This window comes from Typopeltis vanoorti, chromosome 1 (assembly GCF_054136105.1).
Source record: "Typopeltis vanoorti isolate ZY-2024b chromosome 1, IOZ_Tvanoo_1.0, whole genome shotgun sequence".
Classification (NCBI taxonomy): domain Eukaryota; kingdom Metazoa; phylum Arthropoda; class Arachnida; order Uropygi; family Thelyphonidae; genus Typopeltis; species Typopeltis vanoorti.
The window spans coordinates 170508421-170524012 of NC_143549.1; the positions used below are offsets into that span (position 1 = coordinate 170508421).

A 15592-nucleotide genomic window follows, 5' to 3' on the forward strand; every position below is an offset into this window, starting at 1 on the left:
AATATTAAAAAACGATCAACGTATAAAGGCCTTCACTTTTTCAGTTGACATTACAAGTCACCTTAGTCAACTTAATCTTAAGCTACAAGGCAAACATCAAGTAGTTACCATGTTATTTGACAATATTAACATTTTCAAACAGAAATTATTACTTTGGCAAAAACAAATTCAAAAAGAAAATTTATCCCTTTTTAAATGTTGTCAATCATTATTACAAAAATCACTGAAATTTAAATTTTCAGAATATGTCAATCAAATTAAGTTATTAGAAAATGAATTCAAAAGAAGAGTTTTAGATTTTAAGAAATGTGAAAATCAGTTTCACCTATTTACTTCTCCTCTATCGATTGATGTTGAAACTGTTGATGACAATTTAAAGTTGGAATTAATCGAAATTCAATGTGATTCCGTATTGAAACAAAAATATATGGATGTTGGAATTCCAAAGTTCTATAATTATTTATCAGTCAATCGATACCCCAATCTGTTATGTGGAATTAGGCATATTTTATCTGTTCGGTAGCACATATTTATGTGAACAACTATTTTCAACTTTACAGAATAACAAAACTATATAATAATAAAAGATCCCATGTATAAGTTAACAGTGGGGTGAAAGTAGAGAGCCCATTGCTACACCTTCAATTTGTTTATAGAGCTGACTATTTCAGCTCAGATACTCTGATTTGAGGCAGTACTTAAAGAGTATGCAAATATCAGGAAGGGGAAATATTTTAAAAAGCAGGTTTAGTGTATTGTCCACTGGAATGCTAGTAAAAGGAGACAACACATCAAAACTTATTAAGCAATCCTTTTCCACTAATTGAAGTTAAATATGTACTTTAATTATGTTATGTAGGAACCTGTATTCTTTCTTTTGGAATAGAAGCAGTATTTTGTCTGAATTTTCTCTTCATTACAGGAAAGTAGGACTGTTTTGTTTCCCCAGTTAAATATTTCTCTCATTGTGAAGTGGATAGATGGTTATATTTTTAACCTTGAATACAGATCAGGCAGTGGGTGTAATTATCTGCTCTGTTTTCATTAGAACTGCAAAAAGTTTATTTCTACTTGTTTAAAGTGTAGTCTGATGGATTAATGTGATGTGATAATTGCATAAATAATTGTTATTATGAGTTTGTTAAACTCTTTAGTTAAGCTCATTACACATTTATCTTTAATTGTTTGTGATATTAAATACAAAGGAAGTGTGTAAGAGTGATTTAATATTTTAATTCTTGATATCATGAATTGTCCTGATATGTCATGTATAATGGAAAGAGAAGGAAATGCAGTTGTTATTATTATTATTACGTGACACCTCCAAGGAATCCAAAAACTCATCGAGGGAGGACACCCACTCTACAACTCTCTGTCTCCACCACTCATCCACCAACTACAGCAAACCATGTCAACTACACAAACACTATCTACTGTCCATTATTACCACTAGTATTTGCACAGACAATCAAAAACATCCATGCTTACGGCAGGATTTGAACCTGCAGCTTTCAGCTGGAGAATGGCGCTAACCACTTGGCCAACCAGGCCAGCAATTAATAACAAATAATTACAAATATCAAATAATATTTAATTTATTAAATGTTTTTTTTCTTAGATTTGGAGTAATAACTGACTTCAGCTATAATATAGAATAATTAAATCTTCTTTGAACTGAGTTAATACTTGATCTAAGATCAGTAATGGCATTTCCATAGAAGACAAACCTGGCTGGCTTTTTGACAAATGATAGATAAGAAAAACATTCATTTCATCTTCATCATATACCGCTTCAACTATACCAACACATCTACTGTCCATGATCACCATTAGTATTTGCACCGACAATCACAAAAATGTTTGTATTTTTTTATTTAAAAAAATATTAAAAAAACTTACAGTATAACTGTAAGTGCCAAAGGATATGACATTGCTTGTGATTGAAGGAGGATATTCTGTTCAGTGGAAACTTTCACAATATTGTGATCTGAGTTGTAGAGACATTAAAATCACCTAAGAAGATAACTTCACTATTTGAATAGCTAGACTGCAAAAGATCAAGCTTCAAGGATAGAAAGATTATATGGTCAGTGTGGTTTTCGGAATTTGGGGAGCAGCAAATACAGCATATAAATGTTACTGAACAGAGCAAATAAACCTTGAGCCAGAGAAGGCCAAAAGCAGGGGATTCTATATTTGACATTTTCTGGGAGGCAATGTTGGATCACACAAAAGCACAGGTGTCACCCCTTGTGGTGACATGAATCATTATTATTATTATTATTATTATTATTATTATTCAGGCCTCCAAGGAGTCAAAAGACTCATCGAGGGAGGTCCTTCCTAAGACATAAAGTCTGTCAAGACTCATTGAGGGGAGGTCCCCCCCTGAGAAACACAAAGTTTATCATACCACTCTTTAAACTCACTGACCGTTCTCGCTCCCACCACTCCATCAGGCAATGCATTCCACAGCTCAACCACCCTCCACACAAAGAAACCACTCCTTACCCTCTAGCTCACAGTTTCCTTTCGTAACTTCCAGGGATGGCCTCTTCTCATCACTCCTTCCCGCTGATCAACCAAGCGAAAGAACTCCCCAGTGTCAACCCTGTAACCACCTCTCAACAGTTTAAAAGTCTCAATCATATCACCTCTCCTTCTTCTATCCACCAAACTCTGCAGTCCACATTCTCTCAGCCGATCCTCATAACTATCCTTGTACAGTCCTGAAACCATCTTTGTCATCCGTCTTTGTATCCTTTCCACAGTTAATTTATCCCCTTCAAATCCTGGGGACCATATCTGAGAACAATAGTCCAAGTGTGGTCTGATCAGAGACTTATACAACGGAATGATAACCCTCTTATCTCTGCAGGTCAGTGTCCTTCTCATAATAGCAGCAATCCTCTGTGTTACCTTCACCACCTTTGCAATATGTCCCCTAAAGTTCAGGTTTCTATCAATCATCAACCCCAGATCTCTTGTCTCCGCTACTTCCTCCAGTATAACTCCTCCCATAGAGTATGCAGCATCCCATCGATGTTTCCCAAACCTCAAGACCTTACATTTTGCTGCATTAAACTGACACCCCCATTCATTTGCCCATCTATCTAGCTTATTTAAATCCTCTTGCAGGGCTACCACATCTGCACTATTACTAATAATCCTTCCCAGCTTCGCATCATCCGCAAACAACTGAATATCCCCCTGCAATCCACTGGCTATGTCATTGATATAAAGGTTAAACAATATAGGTCCTAGTACTGAGCCCTGTGGGATCCCACTTGTAACCCTCTGCCTCCTGGAAACTGCTCCACCATACACAACTCTCTGATACCTATCAGACAGCCAATCCTGAATCCAGTTCACCAATCCGACATCCAGACCCATGTGCTGCAACTTAAATATCAGCTTATCATGTGGAACCCTGTCAAATGCCTTCGCCAAGTCTAAGAAAATTGCAGTATATGCCTTTCCCTCATCTAATGCTCTTGTAACTTTATTATAAAAGGCTAGCATATTGCTAAAACAAGAGCCTCCATTCACAAATCCATGTTGATTCTCACAGATAACATTACCCTCATCTGCCCAATGCTGTACACGGTCCCTCACTACTTTCTCCAAGATCTTAACAACTACTGATGACACACAGACTGGCCTATAATTAGACACTTCCAGTCTGTTACCACCCTTATGCAATGGCACTATCTTACCTTCCTTCCATTCCCTGGGCACCTTTGCCAAAGCCAGACTTTCACTGAAAAGCCACGTTAAAGGTATTGTCAATTCCCTAGCACATTCTCTCAAAACTCGTGGCGAAATACCATCCAGTCCCACAGCTTTACTGACATCCAGAGTACTCAGTATCTGAAACACACTCTCCTCCTGTACCTCCGGACCTCGTACCAGTCCTATCCCTCTAGCATTAAAACTGACTCCTCTAGGATGAAATACTCCAATAAAGTGTTCATTGAACAATTCCACTATGTCCTCTGCATCAGTCACTCTATTCCCATTTTTATCCCACAATATCATTCTTCCACAGTCATTTCTCCTCCAACTGGCCACATAGCTAAAAAATTCCCTAGGATTTTCTTTGGATCTTAGGGCCAATCTCCTCTATATTCCAGTTTCGCTTTCCTTACCACACGAGTCACTCTTCTGGCCTGTGTTTTATATTCCTCATGCATCTCTTCACCTATCTCCTTATATCTCTTCCATAGCCTCTTTTTCGCATGCAATTCCTGTTTAATATTGTTTGTCATCCACTTTACACCAAATTGTGCCCTCTTCTTCACTCGTGGTATACAACTTACCATTGCTGATAACAAATATTCTTTCACAATTTCCCACGCACTGGTGATATCCCGGCCTTCCAATTCCTCCCTCCATGAAACTTCCCGAAGTTGACGTCTAAGACTATTATAATCACCTGCCTTATAATTCCACATAAGTTCCTGTCTCTTTGATACTCCTGCATGTCTATTCATTTTCCATGTCAACACCATATGGTCACTCTCTCCAACTGGTGGGAGAGACATCAACTCAGTTATTATCAACTCTTCTGATGCTGTAACCAAATCCAAAAACTCTTGAACCTCTTGTTCCCTCTGTTACATGTTGCCTAAGACATTTGTCCCTCAAGAATTCTAGAAATTCCATTCCCCTATTGTTACATGCATCTTCCTCTCTCCAATTTATACTACTGAAGTTAAAATCTCCGATAACAATCATTCTTCTTGCACTTGGCAAACTTAGCTGTCTAAACATCTCCTGGTCCCCATCCTCTGTGCTCCTGTATCTGTAGCAACACCCCACTAAATATCCTGTCTTGCCTACCTCTACCTCACACCATACGCTATCAAAATCATTTGTCTCACTTCCTTCCAAATTCTCCACTCTTAGAGGACATAGGTCATCACTTATCATAAGCAGCACCCCACCACCACGCTTTCCCCTCCTATCCTGACAAAAAATGCTATACCCAGCGACTTCTATTCCTGTTGTTATATCCCCTTCTGTCAACCACGTCTCAGTGATCGCAATAATTTTTGGCCAGGCTGATGCTATCTGCGCCACCAATTCCTCTCCCTTATTCCGGATACTCCTGGCATTAGTATACAGCATATAAATGCCATTGTTTCTATACCCAGCCTTATCCCTTCTAGACTCCACTGGGCTCAGTGTTACCTGACATTGTCTCCCTTCTCCTAAGTATCCATTCCCACAAGAGGCCACCCCTGCTATCATCCTCCCTGGGACACACTGACTCGTTCAGAACAGCAATCTCTCCAGATGCCTACGTCCTTCCTCATTCAAATGTAAACGGTGTCTCGCATACAACTCCTCTCTTTCCTCAAACGCACTCCAAGCATCCACATATACCAGTCCTCTCTTGTCACACATTCTCGCTATTATGCCATTCAACATCACCGCTCTTCTGCTCAGCTCATCATTATCATACCTAGGCAACACGCACACTATTTTTCCTCTCTCTGTCCTCTTCCGTACAGTCTCAAGCAAAAATCTCATATCTCTCGCTGCCCGACTTACATTACCACTCAAGTCATTCGTTCCTACCATCACAATCATCTCATCCACCCTTTCACCTCTCTTAATTGCCATAGCCACCCTTTCTATTGTTCCTCCTGGCAAACACTCCTCACGCATCCTATCTTGAACACCACGGATCATTGAGTCGCCATACATTATACCTCTTACCATTACCTCGCCCCTATTGTTTCCATTCTCTCCTCTTCTTTCATTCCCATACCTCTCTCTTCTACTGTTTCCATTCTCTCCTCTTCTAGCACTCCCATACATCTCTCTCATTCCCTCTCTCCTACTGTTTCCATTTTCTCCACTTCTAGCACTTCCATATCCCTCTCTCATTCTGTCTCTCCTACTACTGTTTCCATCCGCTCGTCTTCTAGCATTCCCATACCTCTCTCTCATTCCATCTCTCCTACCGTTTCCCTTCTCTCCTCTTCTAGCACTTCCATATCTCTCTCTCATTCCGTCTCTCCTACTGTTTCCATCCTCTCGTCTGCTAGCATTCCCATACCTCTCTCTCATTCCCTCTCTTCTACTGTTTCCATTCTCTCCTCATCGAATCATCAAATGTGTAATCTGGGCATTAAAAGTATACTGTGATTGAGTTTTTGCAGTCTGGTTTTCTGTTAAGAGTATCCTGGTCTGGATATATATTTGTAAGTCATGATGAAGTTCATCATGACTTACAGATTTTTTTTTTTGGTAGGGATTTAGGTATGTTTTTGAACACTGAACTTTGATGGTATCAGCTTTTGATATAAATATCTTATATGAAACAGATAAAAACATGATCAAAAAATAGAAAATGAAAACATAGAATCAAAGGAATAACGAAATCTGTGTCAAATGTAGTTCCTTCAAAATACAGTGATCCTTTACAAAATCTATGATGCTTATGCCAAAATCTTTGACCAAACTTTCTCAGATTATGAATCTAAAAAGTGAATATTGTGATGATGTGACTCCTAAGAAAGAAAAATCAGTTTTAGCCAAGTAAGTTTCAACCATTTCCATGAACTAATCTACAACTATAAAGTCTTGTTCAGAATTATAAAAAATAAAAATTAATTAATTAATTCAAAAATTCAAAAAAAAAATTACCAAATCATTTTAAAGATCCTAGTGAAGTTATTCAATCACAAGGAACAGTAATTTTACCCATCATGTGGAAATTGATAATAATAGAATGCAATGTAAGACAGATGATATAACACATTCAATAAATGAGCATATTCCATCCTTGCTCTATTATATTATTAAGCATATGTACAGCATCCTCCTTTGCATTTGTTTTTTTTCCCCTACCTATCTGTTAATTAAACTCTGTAGAAGCTATCAGTCATTGCACATTCTATTCCTGATATTGTGCATGATACTAAAATAATAGTTAATCAAACTGCTGCTTGAAACATAGCTGGAAAATGAGAAATGCATGTCTTTTGGTTGTTGTTCATTTCAAAACCAGTATCAAATATTATTCAGACACTTCCCAATTCAGAAAAGATCATCATAAATTATTACAATGTCCTTGATAAAATTCTCAACTTTTGAATAAGAGCACAGCAATAATCATTAGATTTATTAATTTTGATAAAATCTATATCTACAAAGATGAATCATAAAGCTACTTACATTTAAATAAGGCTCTTAAAAGGTACTCATCAAGTTTATTTAAATCGCAACCATGATCATGAATATTTAAGACAGTAAGGTATTGATGTTCATTCTGAAAGAAGTAAGGAAAAAGGAATCTAAAATAAAATACTGTTTAGAATTATACAGCAATTTATAAGTTTCAAATAAGTAAATGATCTATTTAAATTACAACTCTAATTCATTACTTAATTACAGGTTACATTACAGGTTACAAACTCAAGGCTTTTAATTATAGACTCAATGCTTTTACATCAGCTCTTTCAAAAAATGAATCGAGAAATTCATCAATCACTGATTTCTGCACCATCCAGAAGAATCTCTCTTAATCAGAGATTGCCAATACGTTTCTATCACAGTTGCTTTGCAGGAGATCCATTATGAAACTCACCTGTGGGCAAACTATAAGGGAGCACTTGCAGCAACCAAGGAAGTTGATGCAGTCAGTGCATCTGGCAAAGATCTACTGAGCAAAGAGTCCTAATGGCTTCCTCTTGCACATGACAACTGAGTATCCAGTTTCCTCACTAGTCTCACTTGAAAGAAAGAATGTGGATAGCCTATATACTGAATTGCTCATCAGTTAGAGTACTACCCCAAAACTGTTATTTCTTCACTCTTTCTGTCATAGTTCTTGAAAAGTTTCTGGACCTGGGGGGGGGTAGGAAGAGTCACTGGCGTACGCAGAAAAATGGCGTCCCCAGGCAATGTGTCACCATTACTTTTCAACATCTATGTCAATGATCTCCCCATCTTCTCAGGAACTAGAAATTTTATCTATGCTGATGACCTTGCCATAGCTACTCAATCAAAAAATTTCACATTCATTGAAACTACTCTATCACTTGCCTTAAATAGTCTAACCACATATTATTGCAGTAATCAATTAAAACCACAAACCTCCCCCTGAACACCCAGACTGGCCTTTTGCACCTTAACAATAAGGAAGCCAACAGAAAGCTACAGATTTCTATTTCTTGGGAAGGCTCTAATATGGAACATTCCCAGAACCCAATCTACCTGGGTGTGACTTTCAATCACACTCTTTCATATAAAACACACATAGAAAAAACAAAAGGCAAAATTGAATGTGCAATCAACTGCTCCTTCTGTGCAGGATATAAGGTCCTCTTTTGTGTAAGGTGATGCACATACTAAGCTTACCTCCTCCAAATGAGGTGCACACCCTAGCACACTGAGATCTTCTGCCTTGGCACTTTGCTATTCTTCTGTTGAACATGCCTGCCCAGTATGGTCCAGATCCTGCCGTGCTGAAAAACTTGATCCAGCACTGAATGAAAGCTGCTGCTTAATTACATAATGCCTGAAACCAACACCACTAAGAGACCTGTATAATTTGGCTGGTATTGCACCCCTTCAATTCGAAGATCTGCATTCTCAGCTGATGAAAGAAGCAGATGAATGCCACCCACTAATTGGCCAGACCACGGTGTTCCAAAGACTAAGATCCTGAGACAGCTTCCTAGCAACTGTTGAACCACCTAAAAACTCTCCAGAGACAAGACTTCAACAATGGCTTGCACTATACCCAGAGAATAATACTGATATTCCAACAGCTGAACATCTTCCACGTGGTGCCCACTTGGAGAATACTTGGAAAAGCCTCAACAGACTTCGAATGACAGGATGCTGCAAACAAAACCTCATATCCTGCACAGAAAGAGCAGTTGATTACCCAAAATACTGGAGGAACATCTGACCATATTTATTGTATATCACTTATGTACAGTTTCCTTTTTTTCATATTTTACTTATTAGTCCCTGTGTAATTCACCTACCAAATTGAAGCTGTTGTCATTTGTAATGTATCCTAATTTGTTGTAAATAATGTTGTATCACTTACTTACTACTGTACCAATTGTATTTGGATATGAAATAAATACGTTCCTGAAAATATCTGATGCTATCCAGAAGATGGCAATCTAGTTAAAAAATGAACTCTCTCTCTCAGAAGCATACTCTAGTAGCTTTTTCATAGATGTTCTATTTCTGCTTTATGCTCTTCCAAAGTTATTTTCATGAGCACAGTTCTGTGAAACTAGCTGCTACCAATCCACTTTCCTTTAAGCCTGCAAACAGACACACAAGCAACTGCTGGTCAGCATCTATTTACTGTCCAAATTCAAACCTACCAAACCAACTTATTATTATCCTCTTTCAGTCCATCAACCTGTTCTTTGGAAGAGTATACAATTTTCCCTAAGGAATACAATCACCAGTTGTTCAAAAACGTATTAAACAGGTTGAAATTTATTATGGTTAAAAAATAAAAAATTATATTTTAACCATAATATCAAGTCTGTTATGTGTGGGGGTGATACATACAAAATATGTATCAATAAGCTAATGAGCTTTTCTCACTACCTTCAACCCCTACTCACCACTTTTCAAATAACAGATCTTTGATTTATTCTTTCTCTTTTTCAGAAACTCAGCAATGAAACAAAACAAGATCACTAACACAAACAACAACTTCCTTAAATCCAGATATTCATGCAAAACTCAATGCCCATCAATTAATACATATTTAGAGGAAATGAAATAAAATATTCACATTTTAACAACAAGCAATGAACATGTATTGTTTGATTTTGACAAAAAAAATATACTGTAATTATATTAATAGAAATTATATCACAATTATTGTAAAAAAAACAAAACATTTTTTTTATAATTATAATATCTGTCCATCATTGAAGTATTGTGACCATGTTTGAAGAGATGCTACAGAATATTTAAATATCTTAGATGTGCTCAATAGAGAACTGCTAATTAACAACCTTTTTATGAAATCACTCCAAACCCTGACATAGATGCTCTCTCTTATCTATATATTGTTTCCTACTAATGCTTCCACAGGATATTAATGTGAGTTTCTATTCCCAGTTCCACTTTTAACTTGAAAATTATGACCAACCAGAAAACTATCTATTTATAGTAACTTCTGGAACATGCTCCTAGCAGGTTGCAGATCCTCAAACCTTTTGTGAACAGTACTACATATAAAAATGTAATACATTTTTATATTATTATTATCATTATTACCCCAAGACCTCATGGAGTCAAAGATCTCATCTGGGAGGTCCTTTTATCAAACCCACAGCTCATCATACCGTGTCTTAAACACACTCAAACTCCTTGCAGACACCACACTCTCAGGCAAGGCATTCCAATCATTTACAACTCTGCAAGAAAAAACCGGCTTCTCACTCACCCACTCTTTATACAGTTAACAGGGATGACCTCTGGTTCTCCCCTGATCTCCCACTATTTTCTGTAGAACTTCTCCAGCATCGATCCTATAACAACCCCTTAATAACTTGTAGGTCTCTATCATATCTCCCCTCTTCCTCCTCCACCAGACTCTGCAAATTACATCTTCTCAATCTCATACTCGACATTCCAGAGGTTAGAAACTACCTTAGTCAGTCGGCTCTGGACCCTTTCCAACATTTCTACATCCTTCTGAAAACCAGGTGATCAAATCTGGGCACAATAGTCCATGTGTGGCCTAATCAAATCTCTATACAATGGAACAACAATCTCCCTATTTCTACAAGTCAATGTCCTCTGCATCATTCCAGAAGCCTTTGTGTTGTCTTCACAATTTTGGTTATGTGTCCCTTAAATTTCATATCCTTATCCACCATAACCCCCAGATCTCTTATTTCCTCCACCTCCAACAATATATCCTCACTAAGCATAAATTCTGCATCCCATCTTTGTTTTCCAAATTTTAAAACCTTACATTTAGCAACTCACATACCCATTTCCATCCTCAATCACTCAATCTATTCAAGACTTCCTGTAAGGCCACAACATCTTCACTACACTTTATGGTTTGTCCCAACTTTGCATCATCTGCAAACAACTGAATATCTCCATCCAAATCTTCGCCAATATCATTAATATACAAGTTAAGCAGCAATGGCCCTAAAACAGACCCCTGAGGCACTCCACTAGTGATTTTCCTTTTCCTGGATATCACCCCCCCCATACACAACTTGTTGATACCTATCAGATAGCCCATCTCCAATCCAATGCACTAATCTAATATCCATCCCCATTTGCTCTAGTTTGACTGTCAACTTATCATGAAGTAATCTATCAAAAGCCTTTGTGAAATCCAAGTATATTACTATGTATCCTTCTCCTCTGTCCAAGGAAATAGTCACTTTATTGTGCTGTCCATCAAAGTAGTCACTTTGATGGACAGCACAATAAAGTGACTACTTCCTAAATAAATCCATGCTGTCCATCAAAGATAATACCATTGTTGTCAACCCAATTCTGGATCCTAGTTCTCACACATGCTTCTCCAATAACTTAATCGCAACACCTGACACACAGATAGGCCTACAGTTTGATGCTTGAGTTCGATCACCTCTATACGAAGTGGCACATTCTTGCCCTCTTTCCACTCCTTAGGAACGTGATGAGGAGTGCAAGACTCTTATTAAAAAAATATGTCATGGCAAGTGTCAACTCCCTGGCAAATTCCTTCAGAATATGTGGTGATATATTATTAAGTCCCACAGCCTTATTAACATTTAGTTTGCTCAACTCCCAATACACCTCTTGCTCACTTACAGTCAGTCTCTCCCCCCCATCATCAACTGCTCTTAATCTCTCTATGAAGTCACATTCACAAGACTGAAAGACCTTTATTAACTGCTAATTAAGTATCTCCACCACACATTCCATAACAGCTGTCTTTATACCATTATTCTCCAATCAATGTCATCCTTCCATAATCATTCTTTCTTTTGCTGGCTACATATCGAAAGAACTCCTTGAGATTCTTTTTGGCTTCATTAGTTAACTGCTGTTCATACCTCACTTTAGCTAATCTCACCACCCAAGTCACCCGCCTTGCCCGGTCTTTGTAAACCTCATGGAATTGGTTATTTCCACTTCTCTTATGCTGCCTCCATAATGCCCTTTTTCTCTGTATTGCATGCTTAATCTCTTAATTTATCCATCTCACACCTACCTTATTTAACCTTCTCACCCTTGGAATACATTACATTTAGACATTGCATCTACTAGATAGTTTCTGAAAATCCTCGAAGCTGCACTGATCTCTTTTCCAGCTACTAATATGCATTACGTTTTTCACAAAAACGTTTTTGTATTATGTATTACAAAAATGTATTACATTTTTAACAAAAAATTTTCTTTCTAACATGAAAGAAAATTTGTTTTCTCATATAAGAGAAAACAAATTTTTGAAAAAGTGTTGCTTTCATGGTCACTTTTAAGTATGAAAATGAAATGTTCTATATTTAATGATAAAATATGGAATCAATGAGCATTAATAGTTCATCAGAAACAGATGACTCTATACAATACATACAAGACTCAAGGCACTATTATTTTGCTGTAGTGATAGAAATGGCTATGAATATTAATTACATACCTGTCTTGCAAATCTGAGACATTCCAAAATCCGGTCTCTAAACATATTTCTCGCTAAATTATTATCTCTTAATTTTGGAAAATTATAAGAGATTTTGCTAGACAATTCTGGTTTGAGTACATTTTCAACAAATTCAGCATCATTAATACCTTGGGGTCTACAGAAAAAACAAAACAAATAACTAAATGAAGAAGTATTTGAGTCATGTAAGAGACAATTGGTAAATAATAATAATAATGTAAACAATTCACAGTCATATATTTCCTGAAGAAAAATGTTTTTTCTGTAAAGCAAAAAGTCATTTAACAAGTTTTAACAATCATTTCCTTTTCATGCTTCCAAAGTGGAATGGAAAAAGATGACTTGAGGCTGTTTTTTCCCTTCATTGCAATATTTCTTAATAGATAAATATAGTTAGCTAACTACAGCAAACTTTTAAGTTGAAAAAAAAATGTCTGTTTGAGTGGAAGATTCACTACAGTGAATTCTGTTTAGCCTGGTGTTGATGCAATGGAGTTTCTGACAGTACTTAGTGATAATTGATTATCCAAGAGTGTAGTGAGGGCAGAAAATGTGAATGAGTTAAAGGAATGGGTTTGTGTGTGTGTTTGAGAGAGAGAGAGTGAGTGAGTGACACTGGTAACTCCCACACTCAGTCTTCTGATTCAATGGAGATCTCATAATAGCATCTTCTTTAGAATACTTCACAAGGAAGGCAGTTGTAGATAGAGGTTAATGGAATTTAAGAGCAATAAGCATAAACATTCCTTTGTTCGAACTTTATCTTGCAATTGTGCTTATGCACTGAAGATGGCTTGTTAGTTTTAGGCCAAAATATTTGCGATAATAAAATTATTATTCTTTTTCTTGTGAATACATTTCAAATAATCAATACTGTCAAAAGTGACTTTAAAAACTCTATATCCTCTTCTGCTGAAGACAGGCTTCACTTGTCTTCTATAGCTGCCTATTACACATCCTAAAACCCACCTAAAGTTTCTTGATGCCCACTACTCACAGATGGTCTGTTTTCACTTTGTGTTTTTTTCTACATATACTTCCATGAGTGCTATTACACTGAACTATAAACAAATGTATGTAAACTACCTTCAAAGGTCATTACCTATAACAAGATTCAGCTCTTCATCCATCTCAAAATATGGGTATTCGGCATATCTTTGGATGTTGTCCAGTTTTTGTTGGAGATCCTTGGGATCTCTGATAAGAACTGGACACCATCCAAAGTGTCATGGTACAGAAAAGTTTAAACACACCCTGGACACTTGAAAACCTAATATTTCTAAGATCTTCACTGGAATGGAAAATTCCTATTCCATACATTGCAAACATCTTGGAGGCAATCACAAAGGTGCTGAAAAGATACAGTTTAATCCTTACATTCTTCTCTATCAACAAAATCTTTTCCTGGTTATCCTTCACAATAGATAAACAGCCCCCCCCCAACCTCTTCCTCCCTCGTGATTACCAGGTTCAGTATGATTGCCTTCAATTGTACTTTGGACAAACAGGATGTTCATTTAAAAACTGGTTACAGGAACACCAGTTTTATATCAGCCAAAATAAGCCTGAAAAATCTAGCCTGGCACAGCATGAAGCAGACAATAACCACAATACCTTATGGTCCAATACTTGCCTTTTACATTTGTGTCAATTGAAGTTTGAGCAGTTGTTTAAGATAATGCTGAAGCACTTCGGCCTAAACTTAAATCTGAATAACCATTTACCCATTGCCAAGATTTGATAGCATCTCATCCTCATAAATGGCAAGCTATATCATAATCCCTTCATATTTATTTATTTCATTTTTTTCAAAGTTAATTATTTTATTGATCAAATTTTATTTGAAACTGTATTTCAAAGTTAATTTATTTTAATTTCAGTTTTATTTGGAATTTCATTTTATAATTACTTGTTTGGTGGCATTCTAGCACAAGGCTCAGATCTATGACAATGAATAACATTCTTTTGTTCAAGCTTCAACTTGTGATTGTGCTTGTGCACTGAAGATGTCCTGTTAATTTCAGTACAAAATATTTGCAATAATAAACTTATTATTCTTTATCATCTGAATATGTGCTTGAAATAGGAGATATGATATTTATTTGTGCAAGGCAATCTATTAACTCGAGAACTGGTTGAAGAAAGACAGAAAAACTCCCACAAGTCAACAACTAGAATTGCACTTAGGTATTCCTTTAGGCAGCCTAGCACTGTAGAAAAAATGCCACTTCCACTGAGCTAAATAAGCCTTTATATAAATAATTTTTTTTTGGAAAAAGTTAAAACCATCATGCAATTTTTCGAAGTCGGATAAGATTATTATTATTATTATTATTATTATCCAGGCCTCCATGGAGTCAAAAGACTCATCGTGAGAGGTCCTTCCTAAGAAACAAAAAGTCTATCAAGACTCATGGAGGGGAGGTTCCCCCCCCCCTAAAAAACACAAAGTCTATGATACCACTCCTTGACCATTCTCACTCTCACCAATCCACCAGGCAATGCATTCCGTGGTTCAACCACCCTTCATGCAAAGAAACCACTCCTCACTCTCTTGCTCACAATTTCCTTTCTTAACTTCCAGGGTTAAGAAATGAAACTTTCTTAACTCTTGTCATCACTCCTTCCCGCTGAACTTTCTTAACTTCCAGAGTTAAGAAATGAAACTTTCTTAACTCTTGTCATCACTCCTTCCCGCTGTTCAAACAAGCGAAAGAACTCCCCAGTGTCAACCCTGTAACCACCTCTCAACAGTTCAAAAGTCTCAATCATATCACCTCTCCTTCTTCTATCCACCAAACTCTGCAGTCCACATTCCCTCAGCCGATCCTCCTAACTAACATGGTACAGTCCCGAAACCATCTTTGTTACCGCCTTTGTACCATTTCCAAAGTTAATTTATCCCTTTCAAATCCTCGGGAC

At 36.9% G+C, this 15592-nt stretch overlaps 1 protein-coding gene across 1 annotated transcript in view; it reads right to left on the reverse strand.

Moving 5' to 3' along the window:
- Positions 1-15592, reverse strand: part of LOC150110639 (transient receptor potential cation channel subfamily M member-like 2) — a 658320-nt gene that overhangs the window by 534879 nt on the left and 107849 nt on the right. Inside the window, exons 7-8 of the mRNA XM_090403554.1 lie at positions 12650-12806; positions 7189-7282 (exon numbers count right to left, since the gene is read on the reverse strand). Of these exons, the coding sequence (XP_090259680.1) occupies positions 7189-7282; positions 12650-12806 (251 nt within the window). The remainder of the gene's footprint in view (positions 1-7188; positions 7283-12649; positions 12807-15592) is intronic.